Genomic DNA, 13,562 nt, shown 5'->3' on the forward strand with positions numbered 1-13,562 from the left:
CAGAAGAGTATGCTGACAATAAAAGAAATCACCGCAAGCTTTGACAAATCCTCATCAAGTTTCAAACAGGAAATCAATGTTCTTCAGAGGGAGAGAAGCGCAGCCCAAGAGAAAACCCTTTCTATGGCATCTGACCTCACCATGCTCAAGGCAAAGCTGGAACAAGCCCAACAGGAGAGCAAGCAAAAGCAAACGGAAAGTTCAGCCCTCCAGCTGAGGTTCCAGAAGCTGGAAGACCAACTTGAGAACTGTCAGCAGATGCTGGAGGAAAAGACAGTGAATATGAAGCAGGAAACTAGTGCCCTTCAAAAGGACAAGGCAATGGCTGACCAAAAACGGATTACCTTGGAAGCAGAACTCGAGGAGAGGAATTCTGCCCTGAGAAGAAAAAATGATGAATTAATTAAAGTGACCCAGGAAGGGAAAATCAGCCAGTCTAAAGTCAAAAAGTTTGAGGCAGATCTTCAGAAGAGTATGCTGACAATAAAAGAAATCACTGCCAGCTTTGACAAATCCTCATCAAGTTTCAAACAGGAAATCAATGTTCTTCAGAGGGAGAGAAGCGCAGCCCAAGAGAAAACCCTTTCTATGGCATCTGACCTCACCATGCTCAAGGGAAAGCTGGAGGAAGCCGAAAAGGAGGTCAAGCGAAAGCAAACGGAAAGTTCAGCCCTGCGGCTGAAGTCCCAGAAGCTGGAAGATCAACTTGAGAACTGCCAGCGGATGCTGGAGGAAAAGACAGTGAATGTGACGCAGGAAACCAGTGCCCTTCAAAAGGACAAGACAATGGCTCACCAAAAACTGGTTACCTTGGAAGCAGAACTTGAGGAGTTGAATTCTGCCCTGAGAAAAACAAACTATGAATTAATGAAAGTGACCCAGGAAGGGAAAATCAGCCAGTCTAAAGTCAAAGAGTTCGAGGCAGATATTCAGAAGAGTAGGTTGAAAATGAAAGAAATGACTGCCAGCTCTGACAAATCCTCATCAAGTTTTAAACAGGAAATCACTGTCCTTCAGAGGGAGAGAAGCGCAGCCCAAGAGAGAACCCTTTCATTGGCATCTGACCTCACCATGCTCCAGGGAAAGCTGGAACAAGCCCAAAAGGAGGTCAAGCGAAAGCAAACGGAAAGTTCAGCACTCCAGCTGAGGTCCCAGAAGCTAGAGGACGAACTTGAGAACTGTAAGCAGATGCTGGAGGAAAAGACAGTGAATATGAAGCAAGAAACTAGTGCCCTTCTAAAGGACAAGGCATTGGCTCACCAAAAACTGGTTACCTTGGAAGCAGAACTTGAGGAGAGGAATTCTGCCCTGAGAAGAACAAAAGATGAATTAATTAAAGTGACCCAGGAAGGGAAAATCAGCCAGTCTAAAATCAAAAAGTGTGAAGCAGACCTTCAGAAGAGTATGTTGAAAATTAAAGAAATCACTGCCAGCTCTGACAAATCCTCATCAACTTTCAAACAGGAAATCAATGTCCTTCAGAGGGAGAGAAGCGCAGCCCAAGAGAAAACCCTTTCGTTGGCGTCTGACCTCACCATGCTGAAAGGAAAGCTGGAAGAAGCCGAAGAGGAGATCAAGCGAAAGCAAACAGAAAGTTCAGCCCTGCTGCTGAAGTCCCAGAAACTGGAAGACCAACTTGAGAACTGTCAGCGGATGCTGGAGGAAAAGACAGTAAATATGAAGCAGGAAACCAGTACCCTTCATAAGGACAAGACAATGGCTGACCAAAAACTGGTTTCTTTGGTAGCAGAACTCAAGGAGATGAGTTCTGCCCTGAGAAGAACAAAAGATGAATTAATTAAAGTGACCCATGAAGGGAAAATCAGCCAGTCTAAAGTCAAAGAGTTTGAGGCAGATCTTCAGAAGAGTAGATTGAAAATGAAAGAAATCACTGCCAGCTCTGACAAATCTTCATTAAGTTTCAAACAGGAAATCAATGTTCTTCAGAGGGAGAGACGCACAGCCCAAGAGAAAACCCTTTCATTGGAATCTGACCTCACCATGCTCAAGGGAAAGCTGGAAGAAGCCGAAGAGGAGGTCAAGCGAAAGCAAACGGAAAGTTCAACCCTGCAGCTGAGGTCCCAGAAGCTGGAAGATCAACTTGAGAACTGTCAGCGCATGCTGGAGGAAAAGACAGTGAATGTGACGCAGGAAACTAGTGCCCTTCAACAGGAAAAGACAATGGCTCACCAAAAACTGGTTTCTTTGGTAGCAGAACTCAAGGAGATGAGTTCTGCCCTGAGAAAAACAAAAGATGAATTAATTAAAGTGACCCATGAAGGGAAAATCAGCCAGTCTAAAGTCAAAGAGTTTGAGGCAGATCTTCAGAAGAGTAAGTTGAAAGTGAAAGAAATCACTGCCAGCTCTGACAAATCCTCATCAAGTTTCAAACAGGAAATAAATGTTCTTCAGAGGGAGAGAAGCACAGCCCAAGAGAAAACCCTTTCAATGGCATCTGACCTCACCATGCTCAAGGGAAAGCTGGAGGAAGCCGAAGAAGAGCTAAAGCGAAAGCAAACGGAAAGTTCAGCACTCCAGCTGAGGTCCCAAAAGCTGGAAGATCAACTTGAGAACTGTCAGCGGATGCTGGAGGAAAAGACAGTGAATGTGAAGCAGGAAACTAGTGCCCTTCAAAAGGACAAGACAATGGCTCACCAAAAACTGGTTACCTTGGGAGCGGAACTCAAGGAGATGAGTTCTGCCCTAAGAAGAACAAAAGATGAATTAATTAAAGTGACCCAGGAAGGGAAAATCAGCCAGTCTAAAGTCAAAGAGTTCGAGGCAGATCTTCAGAAGAGTAGGTTGAAAATTAAAGAAATCACTGCCAGCTTTGACAAATCCTCATTAACTTTCAAACAGGAAATCATTGTCCTTCAGAGGGAGAGAAGCGCAGCCCAAGAGAAAACCCTTTCATTGTCGTCTGACCTCACCATGCTTAAAGGAAAGCTGGAAGAAGCCGAAGAGGAGGTAAAGCGAAAGCAAACGGAAAGTTCAGCACTCCAGCTGAGGTCCCAGAAGCTGGAAGATCAACTTGAGAACTGTCAGCGGATGCTGGAGGAAAAGACAGTGAATGTGACGCAGGAAACTAGTGCCCTTCAAAAGGACAATACAATGGCTCACCAAAAACTGGTTTCTTTGGGAGCTGAACTCAAGGAGATGAGTTCTGCCCTGAGAAAAACAAAAGATGAATTAATTAAAGTGACCCAGGAAGGGAAAATCAGCCAGTCTAAAGTCAAAGAGTTCGAGGCAGATCTTCAGAAGAGTAGGTTGAAAGTTAAAGAAATCACTGCCAGCTCTGACAAATCCTCATTAACGTTCAAACAGGAAATCATTGTTCTTCAGAGGGAGAGAAGCGCAGCCCAAGAGAAAACCCTTTCATTGGCGTCTGACCTCACCATGCTGAAAGGAAAGCTGGAAGAAGCCGAAGAGGAGGTAAAGCGAAAGCAAATGGAAAGTTCAGCCCTCCAGCTGAGGTCCCAAAAGCTGGAAGATCAACTTGAGAACTGTCAGCGGATGCTGGAGGAAAAGACAGTGAATGTGAAGCAGGAAACTAGTGCCCTTCAAAAGGACAAGGCAATGGCTGACCAAAAACTGGTTTCTTTGGGAGCAGAACTCAAGGAGATGAGTTCTGCCCTGAGAAAAACAAAAGATGAATTAATTAAAGTGACCCAGGAAGGGAAATTCAGCCAGTCTAAAGTCAAAGAGTTCGAGGCAGATCTTCAGAAGAGTAGGTTGAAAATTAAAGAAATCACTGCCAGCTCTGACAAATCCTCATTAACGTTCAAACAGGAAATCATTGTCCTTCAGAGGGAGAGAAGCGCAGCCCAAGAGAAAACCCTTTCATTGGCATCTGACCTCACCATGCTGAAAGGAAAGCTGGATCAAGCCCAAAAGGAGGTCAAGCGAAAGCAAACGGAAAGTTTAGCGCTGCAGCTGAAGTCCCAGAAGCTGGAAGACCAACTTGAGAACTGTCAGCGGCTGCTGGATGATAATACTCTGAATGTGAAGCAGGAAACTAGTGCCTTTCAAAAGCACCAGACAGTAGCTGCACAAAAACTGGTTACCTTGGAAGCAGAACTCGAAGAGAGGAATTCTGCCCTGAGAAGAACAAAAGATGAATTAATTAAAGTGACCCAGGAAGGGAAAATCAGCCAGTCTAAAGTTAAAGAGTTTGAGGCAGATCTTCAGAAGAGTAGGTTGACAATGAAAGAAATCACCGCCAGCTTTGACAAATCTTCATTAAGTTTCAAACAGGAAATCAATGTTCTTCAGAGGGAGAGAAGCGCAGCCCAAGAGAAAACCCTTTCTATGGCATCTGACCTCACCATGCTCAAGGGAAAGCTGGAAGAAGCCGAAGCAGAGGTCAAGCGAAAGCAAACAGAAAGTTCAGCTTTGCAGCTGAGGTCCCAGAAGCTGGAAGACCAACTTGAGAACTGTCAGCGGATGCTGGAGGAAAAGACAGTGAATATGAAGGAGGAAACTAGTGCCCTTCAACAGGACAAGACAATGGCTATCCAAAAATGGGTTACTTTGGAAGCAGAACTCGTGGAGATGAATTCTGCCCTGAGAAGAACAAAAGATGAATTAATTAAAGTGACCCAGGAAGGGAAAATCAGCCAGTCTAAAGTCAAAGAGTTCGAGGCAGATCTTCAGAAGAGTAGATTGAAAATTAAAGAAATCACTGCCAGCTTTGACAAATCCTCATCAACTGTCAAACAGGAAATCACTGTCCTTCAGAGGGAGAGAAGTGCAGCTCAAGAGAAAACCCTTTCATTGGCATCTGATCTCACCATTCTCAAGGGAAAGCTGTATCAAGCTCAAAAAGAGGTCAAGCAAAAGCAAACAGAATGTTCAACGCTGCAGCTGAAGTCCCAGAAGCTGGAAGACGAACTTGAGAAGTGTCAGCAGATGCTGGAGGAAAAGACAATGAATATGAAGCAGGAAACTAGTGCCCTTCAACAGGACAAGACAATGGCTGACCAAAAACTTGTTACCTTGGAAGCAGAACTTGAGGAGAGGATTTCTGTCTTGAGAAGAACAAAAGATGAATTAATTAAAGTGACCCAGGAAGGGAAAATCAGCCAGTCTAAAGTCAAAGAGTTCGAGGCAGATCTTCAGAAGAGTAGATTGAAAATAAAAGAAATCACCGCCAGCTCTGACAAATCTTCATCGAGTTTCAAACAGGAAATCATTGTCCTTCAGAGGGAGAGAAGCGCAGCCAAAGAGAAAACCCTTTCGTTGGCATCTGACCTCACCATTCTCAAGGGAAAGCTGGAACAAGCCCAAAAGGAGGTAAAACGAAAACAAACAGAAAGTTCAGCCTTGCTGCTGAAGTCCCAGAAGCTGGAAGACCAACTTGAGAACTGTAAGGGGATGCTGGAGGACTTGAAAAGCAAACTTGAACTGCAAAAGCAGGGATATGAGAGACAGCTGCAGTTAGTGCAGATGGAAACGAGTCAAATGCATGCATTACAGGAGTCTCATATCAAACTGGAATTGGAGCAGAAATCCAGAGAACCTTCACACAGTACAGAATTAGCAGAGAATAACACCAAGTTTTTCCAGCAAGAAATTACACAGTTGAAAACATTAAATGAGAGCACTTTAAAGTTAAAGCAGGATGATCTACAACAAATAAATGAGCTACGTATTAAAATGGATCAAGTGAAAAATGAGAGAACTACTATTAGCCATGACCTGATGAAAGCAAAATCTCAAATTGCTCAGTTAGAAACAGAGAAAATGCAACTTAACTCTAGCATTACTCAGCTGGAAAAAATTCATAAGGAAAACTCAAAAGAGGTCACAAAGCTCAAACACATGTTGACAGACAGTGAGCAGAAACTAAGAGTAAAGGAAAAGGAAGCAAGATCCCTCAACGAGCAGGTTGTTTCCTATGGCAAGGAGGTCAGAGGTCTTCAAGAAAAAGTCTTGAAGCTGGAGGTCACGATTAAGACTGAACATAGGACTGTAAAGGAAGTGGAGACTACAAGTCAAACCAAAACATTCAATGAGAGCACTTTGAAATTAAAGCAGGAAGCTCAACAACAATTAGACAAGGTTTGTATTAAAATGGAGCAAGTGCAAAATGAGAGAACCACTATTAGCCATGACCTGCTGAAAGCAAAATCTCAAATTGCTCAATTAGATAAAGCGAAAATGCAACTTAACTCTAGCATTACTCAGCTGCAAAACATTCATAAGGAAAATTCAAAAGAGATCACAAAGCTCAAACAAATGTTGACAGACAGTGAGCAGAAACTAGGAATAAAGGAAAAGGAAGCAAGATCCCTCAACGAGCAGGTTGTTTCCTATGCTAAGGAGGTCAGAGGTCTTCAGGAAAAGGTCTTGAAGCTGGAGGTCACGATTAAGACTGAATGTAGGACTCTAAAGGAAGTGGAGACTACAAGTTATACCGATCATAAGTGTGACAAAGGCAATGAGGTTACCAAACTGAAGACTGAGCTTTTGTTAACACAGAAAATGGTGTCATCATATGAAGAGGCAAACCGCAATCTGGAGGAGGAGCTTATCAAAATAAAAGAGTCCTCAGAGGTATATATCCATGACTATAATATATATTTTTTTACATTCATCTAAAACGTGCATAGTATTTGTAGAAAATAAACAAGACACAATTGAAATGCATATTTGTATGACAAATTAATAATAATAATAATTATAATATTTCATTTGTTGAGCTCATTTCCTTCACTCAATAAGCAAGGATAAATCTCAAGGTATTTTCTATATGTAATGATTATTCACATCTTATGCCAACAGATAGCAACAGCGGAGAAAGACAAAGTACTGGAAAAACTGCAAAGAGTGAAGAGAGGCAAAATGGATATTGTCAGCAATCAAAGCAGTTTACAGAATCAAACAATTACGAAAACAAATTATTCTACTGTGCAGACTACAACAGTCCAGCAAAAACAGTCTCAGAATTTGATTGCTAAGAACCAAAGTCAAAAAACGGAAGCGATGGCAATAACAAAAAAGTTAGTGTCTCTGGATGGTCAGGCAGGGATAAGTCCAAGTATTACAAGCATCACTAACACAAGCTCATATAATGTCAAAGACATGTCATCCAATGCATCTCATTTTGCCTCTATGTCAAAAGAAAGTAGTTTGAAGCAGAGTGAGACAACAACCCGTCCTTATTCCCCAAAGCTCCAAGGACACAGAGGCAGTATCAGTATCAGGAAGTTGATCAAAACAAAGTTTTTGGATAGAGAAACCTTGCAGAAATTAGAAACTGGCCTTGTCACATTAGAAGAGGTCCAATCATCACTCGTTCAGTTCATCGGCAAACCCACTGCTATTGCCGGAATCTACTTGGAGTCGAGCAAGAAAAAGATATCCTTCTTGGAGGCTGCAGAGAAAGGCCTTTTAGCTAAGACATATGCTATTGAGTATATGGAGGCACAGGCTGCAACTGGCTGTGTTATAGATCCTTTAACTGGACAAACTCTCTCGGTTCAAGCTGCTCTGGAGAACGGTGTTGTTGGGTTAGATCTGAAAGACAAACTGATGGATGCTGAAAAAGCAGCCACTGGTTATGTCCATGGCAGTAAAACATTGTCTGTATTTCAGGCCATGGAGGAAAGGATTGTTGACAGGCTCAAAGGAAAGAAGATCATTGAGGCCCAGATAGCCACTGGAGGATTACTTCACCCAGTGATTGGTGTTAGGGTGCCCCTTAACATGGCTGTTGATCAAGGTCTCTTGAACAAAGCTACCCTACAGAGTCTGTACGACCCAGTCAGCAACCCCAAAGGCTTCCACAAACCTGATTCAGGACAGAAGGCCTACTACTGTGAACTGCTGAAAACTTGTTTGTATGACACAGATGGTGGTGTCTATCTCCTGCCTTTTGGCGAGAAGAATCTCTCCAGTTTTTCCTTCTCCAGTTGTCACAGAGTATCAGTCATCAACAGTGCTTCTGGTATGGAAATGTCCACATACCAAGCCTTTAAGGGCAACCACATCGATAAGTTGACCTACCTGTTTCTGTCTCAGCAGGACCGTGAATGGCAGGAAAAGTCCACTGTCGATGTCAATGAAAGCCCTTTACACGTCATCACAGATCTCAAAAGTGGACGGCAGCTTTGCATCGAAACTGCCTTAGATCTGAAGTTCCTTGAAATGACAGAACTGGTAAGTTATCGGAGTGGGCTCATCAGTGTCTATGAGCTGGCAGACCTTATCCTTTCAAGAATGGTAGTTGTTCCGGACGCTAACAGCCCGTTGGCTGGTCTGTGGGATGTCACTCAGAGGAGAAGGGTGACCATTCTCCAGGGACATCAGCAGGGCCTTATCGATAGACTCACTGCACTGAGGCTGCTGGAGGCCCAGGCTTGCACCGGGGGCATCTGTGACCCTGCTTCTGGGGAGAAAGCCACAGTCACCGAGGCTCTGCGTAGAGGTCTCCTAGACGAGACGTTTGCCCGCCAGCTCCAACAGTGTGAGCAAGCCTACTATGGCATCATCCATCCCCAGACAGCAAAGACCTTGAGTGTAGCTCAGGCCATTCAGGAGAACCTGTTCCCCAAAGACGTGGGCCTTCGATGCCTGGAATTCCAGCTCCTGACTGGAGGACTGATTAACCCAGAGACTCATGATAGAATCTCACTGGATGAGGCTGTTCAGAGTTTCCTGGTTGACAAAGCCACTGCCTCATTCCTGAAAGATGAGAAGTCTTACCCCAAAAGCCTCACCTGCCCAAAGACGAAGAGGAAAATCTCATTCATGGATGCCCTGGAAAAGGGTGTCTATGACGGCCACACCGGGCTCAGACTACTGGAGACGACAAAGGTTCTTAGTGTTGGGGCTAAGTCGTCTTTCCAATATTTATGGACCTATCGTCACATTTGAGTGAACAGTATTTGGTTCTCCATGGCTTGTAAATAGGGAAAACAGAATATTTGATTGACACAGCAAAGAATGACTCAATCAAGTTATTGGATTGAAATGTTCTACACTTAAAATAAGAAATAATTAATTACGTGTGAATTTTATTTGACTTGGAATTATATGAATGTTAATTAAATTATGAATATGGAGTTCATTAAATCAGGGATGAATTATGCTTTTAGCATGATGTGTAAAGTCAATGATAAACAATTACAGTTTTTTTATTGCCAACTGTCATAACATGTAAACATCATGATCCACATGGCAATAAACTTCATAAATCAAACACTGATTTGTATGTTGTGAGCTTAAACTGTTCATTGTCCAAATAGAGGTCAGAAATATGGCTGGGGGTCTCCTTAGAGGTTTATCTGTTGTTGAATGTCTGCATAACCCCATTTCCTGATTTAAAAACTCTGATCCTAACCGCCTTTTTTAAATTCTTTCCTCAAATCCTAGAGATCTGTTGATGAGGAGAAGAAAGAGCATGGTGATAAAGTTAGCAAGCTGTTAGGTTGGATGTCCAGTGTGAAACCTGGCCAGAGCAAAGATGGTAAAGCCAGCACAGAGGCCTCTAGTAAGCCCCAGGTAAATACTGTGTGCAAACATGCATTGACTGTTACTTTACGCTTTAATTTCCTGTATATTTGTTATATGCATATTGTCATTGTATACAGTATATCATTATGCCCACAATTATGTGTGTATAACCTGTCATGCAAAAATAGCATTTTATATCCCGATGGTCGTGCTCAATTTCAAGAATATGCAATAAATTCAAAAAGTCGCACAACCTTTCACTGTTACTGTATGTGCATAGTTCTAATAAAGACAATGCTTTTGATACTCTCTAATTATTTCTTTACCCTATTACAAATATGTGAAATAAGTTTGGGTCAATCCCTTACATCTGAATATGAGCAGAAAATGATTTTCCCCAAGTTTGAATCATTAGCCCATGGTCTCTGTCGTCCTATTGACTCCTCAGGGCTTTTGTAATTATACCCATAACTCACGATATAAACAAAGATGACACAGTTACATAAGCATTCTAGTATTTCAATATAACTTGATTATTAATACCCCCTACTCCTGGAACATGTTATTCTCCTTAATATGCAAGGACTGAACATTTTGCACCATTAACACTTTTTATATGGATTAAAATGAAAAGCCATTTTTCTGCATACAATTATTAAATGGGCTTTACATTGAAAAGCATTACATTGTAGATGCACAGTTTCTCTTAGAAAATGATCTTATGATCAGGGTGAGTTTTTCATGAACATTTGACCTGCGAGGAAAAAGTCTGCGCCCCAGTCGGACTTGATTTGACCTGGTTTCTCCTGGTCAGGTTCACATAGTCAGGAAAAACTCTAGGCACTAGTTATTTTAAGTGATTACTATATGATAAGAAAAACAAACCAAATAAATATTTTTGTGCAAATCAAGTGAATGAAAATCAGGAACTGGATATCTGAGTTTAGAATATAGCACAAACCCAAACCTGACTTTTTGTGAAAAGTCAGTGTATATTATTGTGACAAATATGATGCTACAAAGTGGCATATCGAGTGATCAGAATAAGCAGTAAGATGTATATACATGTATAAGGTATACCCATTGTTATTTCAGGTTTCAATGGAATAAATTGTAACAAAGAAGGAGCAAATTGCAGAAGCACTGAGGACTCCCTAGCTCGCCTAGCAATGATCTCTGATTCAATTGTTATTTCAGGTTTCAATGGAAGAAATTGTAACAAAGAAGGAGCAAATTGCAGAAGCACTGAGGACTACACAGCTGATGCTAACTAAACACAGTGACAAGTGAGTTGAATTATCATAACATATATTAGTGAGGTTTTTAAGGCTGACTTTTGTTCATGTCTCTCTGCACCTTAAATTATTTAAATTATATTTTGTATGCCTTAAATTATTTAATGATATGATTATGATAATAGAACTAAAATGCCTCTGATGTCCTGAGTTGCAGAATGACTGAGGATGAGAAGCAGGAAGCCAAGGAGCAGCTGAAATCCCTCCACCAGGCCTACAGTGATCTCTCCCAGCAGTGTTCTGATCAGACGCCATCTACCGAGCAGGTTAGATACTGGACTTCATCTCTGAACCACTGGATGGGAGTTTACAGTGTGGTGTGAGAAATGATGCACAAGTGCCACCTACTGTTCAACTGCATGACTAACCCTTTTTCCCATAATGCACTCTGGCATGGTGTGATAGGTTTTCTCTTGTGCCACATTCATCGTCATCTTAAAAACACTATGTTGACTTGTAAGGGAATGTAGGTTTCTCAAGAGAAGGGAAAGTAGATTTTGTCTTCAAAACCCAGTGAAACTGAGTATGCTGTAAACATGCTTCTATTTCTAGGAGCATGAGTGTTTCATGTCACCCAGCCTCATTCTGACTTTTCACAGCCATCATTGAAACCAAGCTTTGGTGATCTCCTTTTAATTCTTACAGGTGGTCACCAACAACCAAATATAACAGCCTTGTTGTGTTGTGTCTAACTTGCTCTCTTGTTTTGCAAGATACTGAATATTCTGTTCCCAGATGCATGCCAGCCTTTAGTGTGTCTACTTCTTCTTGCTGTTGAATCACACTGACACAGCCTTGCACTTTTGCATATGAACTGTTAACATTCACATGCTTGCCTGAGGGGTGAGTAAATGTTTCACCTTTCTTTAGAATACAGTATAAATTATGACAATTTGTCAATAATAAATCAACTATATGATTTGTATCATAACATTTTGGATTTTACAATTTGTTGTTGAATATGTCTGCTCATGCTTAATTTATTTTTCCACAGGCGTTTCAGACCATTGAGGGGGTACTCGAAGTTGGAAGTGTAGAGGTCTACTCTGTGTTTAGCTCTGTTCAGAGCGGCCTGATCGACCATAACACTGGGCTCTGTCTCCTGGAGGCTCAGCTCATCACCTCTGGCCTCGTTCTGCCTCAGTTAAGGATGTGTCTGGAGCTGGACGATGCTTTCCATCACAACCTCATTGACGAGCCCACCTGGAAGCAGCTCAGAGAGCTCAACGAAGCCAAACAGTGTATCCTGAGCCCACTGTTCTCCTCAGAACCTCTCCCTGTGATAGCAGCGGTTAGAGAGGGGGCCATCTCTGAGCGCCTGGCCATGAAGGTTATAGAGATCCAGCTGGCTACAGGTGGGTTGAGGGTGTCCTACACGAGCGATGTACTGACCCTGGAGAGGGCCTTTCAGTTTGGCCTGATCCCTGCCCCTCTGTACGTCAAGCTCTTGGAGAGACAGGACACATGGAAGGACCTGATCAACCCCTGCACGGCAGAGAAGGTCTCGCTCACCCAGCTGGTGCAGAGGAGCGTGGCTGATGTGGAGACTGGACTGCGACTGCTGCCGGTGAAGAAAAGCCACAATGGAAACATGGAGTTGACATCTGGGAGGGAGATTAGTGTACTTAGTGCGGTTCATGAGGGCTTGATTGACAGACAGACCACGATGAGGCTGCTGGGGGCTCAGCTGTTTGCAGGTGGTATCGTCAACCCCAAAACAGGCCGTAAGCTCACCGTAGAGGAAGCACTGTCAGAAGGCTTGATTGATCAAGGCACTGCCACTGGGATACTGAGCCAGCAGGCCCAAAATGGAGGCATAGTGAACCCTCAGAATGGCAAAAGGCTATCGGTGGATGAGGCTGTTCAGTGTGATTTGATGAGCTCTAGCAGTGCACTCTTGGTGCTCGAGAAACAGAAGGGGTTCATGGGACTTTTATGGCCTCACTCTGGTGAAATCTTGACCGTGTCTACCTCTCTGCAGCATGAAATCATCACCAATCAGCTGGCATTCAAACTGCTCAGCAATAGACAGAAGATAGCTGCCCTTTACATAGCAGAAGACTCAGAGGTAGTGGATATTAACTCTGCTACTCAAAATGGTTTCATTGACACACATACAGCAGAGGTGTTGAAAACCATTGAAATACCAGATGTTTTTCCTGATGTTGACGACCTTAACGATAGATTTTCTAGCTGGCTGATGTCGAGGGAGCTTCAGATTGGAGGATCCCATCGCCCTACAGATGATATTGAGATTGATGATGAGAACATAAATGCCCCATCTCCCATCGAGGCAAAACAGTTATTTATCTCATACCTCATGATGAATAGTTACATGGATCCAAAATCCGGACAAAGGCTTTTAATATTCGATGGACAGTTGACTAAAATGGCTGAACTTTTAGTTAACATTTCAGTAGAGACATCTGAAAACCAGCTACAAAACACTGCACTTGGTAAGGCCGCTTTCGTGGATATTTCTTTGAAAGAAGATATTTCTGAAGATTCAGAGATCTCGTTTGAAAGCAATACTGAGGATTTGAGATATTTGCACATTAACGAGGAAACCGATGGAACAATGAAAGACCATCATGCATCCAGTTTCTTCAGGGAGGATAAGTCAAATTATAATCAATCTGACAATAAAGCCTTTTCTAATAATGTGTTTATGGTGCTAGCCCAAGATGGAACAGAGGAGTCTGCTTCAGTTATTGACTGTGTAAACAATACCACACAGCCGAATTCTGAAAAAAGCATCTATCAAAATAACACAATACGTATAAATCCCATTGGAATTGATGTAGAAACCTC

At 42.5% G+C, this 13,562-nt stretch overlaps 1 protein-coding gene across 18 annotated transcripts in view; it reads left to right on the forward strand.

Moving 5' to 3' along the window:
- The window catches only part of LOC129859890 (dystonin-like), a 189,332-nt gene that overhangs the window by 102,270 nt on the left and 73,500 nt on the right, over positions 1–13,562 (forward strand). For all 18 annotated transcript variants that reach the window (XM_055930113.1, XM_055930129.1, XM_055930172.1 and 15 more), the window contains 3 exons: positions 9,376–9,504; positions 10,654–10,742; positions 10,909–11,017. In XM_055930113.1, the coding sequence (XP_055786088.1) occupies positions 9,376–9,504; positions 10,654–10,742; positions 10,909–11,017 (327 nt within the window). The remainder of the gene's footprint in view (positions 1–9,375; positions 9,505–10,653; positions 10,743–10,908; positions 11,018–13,562) is intronic.

Source organism: Salvelinus fontinalis, chromosome 1 (assembly GCF_029448725.1).
Source record: "Salvelinus fontinalis isolate EN_2023a chromosome 1, ASM2944872v1, whole genome shotgun sequence".
In the NCBI taxonomy this organism is placed as follows: domain Eukaryota; kingdom Metazoa; phylum Chordata; class Actinopteri; order Salmoniformes; family Salmonidae; genus Salvelinus; species Salvelinus fontinalis.